We start from the raw sequence: 1782 nt of genomic DNA on the forward strand, positions 1-1782 counted from the left end.
GTGATGTGTCTACTATTGATATTCATTCAATCATTGGAGATATCTGTGCAAATGTGAAGTGTGAGGGTGGGAAAGTGAGTGTACAGTATAAAGGGGATGATGATTGGTATGAATGTAAGGAGGGCAGTAGTATTTCACCGTCTGTTACTTCAGCCTTTAGTAGTGGCCGCATTGTGTGTCCTCCATACAGTGAGGTCTGCATGGATCTACCAATAGAACCACCAACAGTAGAAGCAGTAGTAGTCGAGGAGGAGGTATACAATGTTACTGCATCCATCAATTTAATTAATAGTTGAGAGAAGTAAAGGTTTAATAGAGAATCTTTGCGATGGTGGGTAGTGTTGTTGTAAGACACCCTTAACAGATAACTGAATCTATAATACTCTAATTCACTATTGTTTGTTTTATACATTTGTTTGCTTTTTTTTTTATGTTTGCGATCCAACACCCCATAGTGGTATCTGAAGTAGTTGGAGATGATAGTACTCAATCTCCATGTACAATCCTATACTTTGTTTTGTGAGTAGTAATCACTGTTATTATTGTGGTTCATTTGTGATGTCCTTTTAATGTATGTTGCACTGCAGGGAATGAATTGATAATAATTAACTGAACGTTGTATATCATATATTGTTATTAATTATTTATTTATTCTCTTTTTATTTACATCTTCTTCGTACGCAGTTTGAGCATAACTAATCGGTTTATCTTTTTTATTTCTCTTTTCCTCACTATCCGCTATGTAAAATTTTCGTGTACCTTTTAAAGAATGATTTCTATTCCCCATATGTAATCTCCTGTTCTTTTTCTTCTTTCACTCCTGTCAATTGAAGATATATCGACTGATAGTGAAGATAGCAAGGATGGCGTACATGTTACGTATGTGTCTATTCTAACTGTGATATGGCTGTTGGTGAAGGGCATGAATAGTGAAAAGAGGGAAACACTGATACTGCAACTCTTTAAATGTCTACGTAGTGGATAGAAGAAATGGAAAGGAAGAAATGAGAGTTAATAGTGTTGCAATTACTTTATTACGACTAAGTTCTTAATGGGCAGGACTGTGTGTACCTACATGAGTTATACCCCCAGTCCGTAGTAATGTAGTTAATTAGTGAAACCACTTGATTTTCATCACTGTGTGGCACTAACTGCAGTAATGATGTCCCACCAATAATCCCCAAAACAAGAGTTCACCACCATGCAGTGAAAAGATGATAATGATGTGTTTATAGATGACACCAATGGATATCATTGTTAATACTATTGTTCTATCTTCATCTAATCTTTCATAACGGAAAATACCTTCCTTTATATACCTATTCTGCTCAAACGGTAAAACTTCACATAACTATTTGAATTTTATTCTTTACTACAATGCACGATGTAGTGTTAGAACCAGATAAAGAAACATGTATACAATAATGATCACATTTGTTCTTTATTAATACTTAACAGTGGATACGTAATTTGGATTTTAATAATAAACCTACTTGTTTATATTTGCCATTCTAACAACTATATTATTAATAATAAATTCTTGCTCTCTGTTTCTGCTCCTTCATAACATGACGCACCATAAATGAAAGAACACAGCTACACAATCACCATGCGCACAACTCTATTGTTAACCTTGCTACTGGTACTCTCCTGCATCTGTACATGTGCAGCAGCAGAGAGGATGCCACTGCCGGTGCCACGTGTGGGTGGATACGCTACAGAGGCAAAGGGACAAGGGACGAAAGACAACAGCGAACAGTGGAATAACGGTCAATTCACTAC

General features: G+C 36.0%; 1 protein-coding gene across 1 annotated transcript; it reads left to right on the forward strand.

Moving 5' to 3' along the window:
* Positions 1 to 2: 2 nt before the first annotated feature.
* Positions 3 to 296, forward strand: TM35_000711110 (uncharacterized protein; the record flags this gene model as incomplete). The annotated part of the gene is made up of 1 exon (XM_029031216.1): positions 3 to 296. A coding segment is annotated over one exon (294 nt), but the record flags the coding sequence as incomplete, so codon positions are not given.
* Positions 297 to 1782: the final 1486 nt, after the last annotated feature.

The sequence above is a fragment of the Trypanosoma theileri genome (genome assembly GCF_002087225.1).
Source record: "Trypanosoma theileri isolate Edinburgh chromosome Unknown TM35_Tth_71_V1, whole genome shotgun sequence".
Taxonomy (NCBI): Eukaryota; Euglenozoa; class Kinetoplastea; order Trypanosomatida; family Trypanosomatidae; genus Trypanosoma; species Trypanosoma theileri.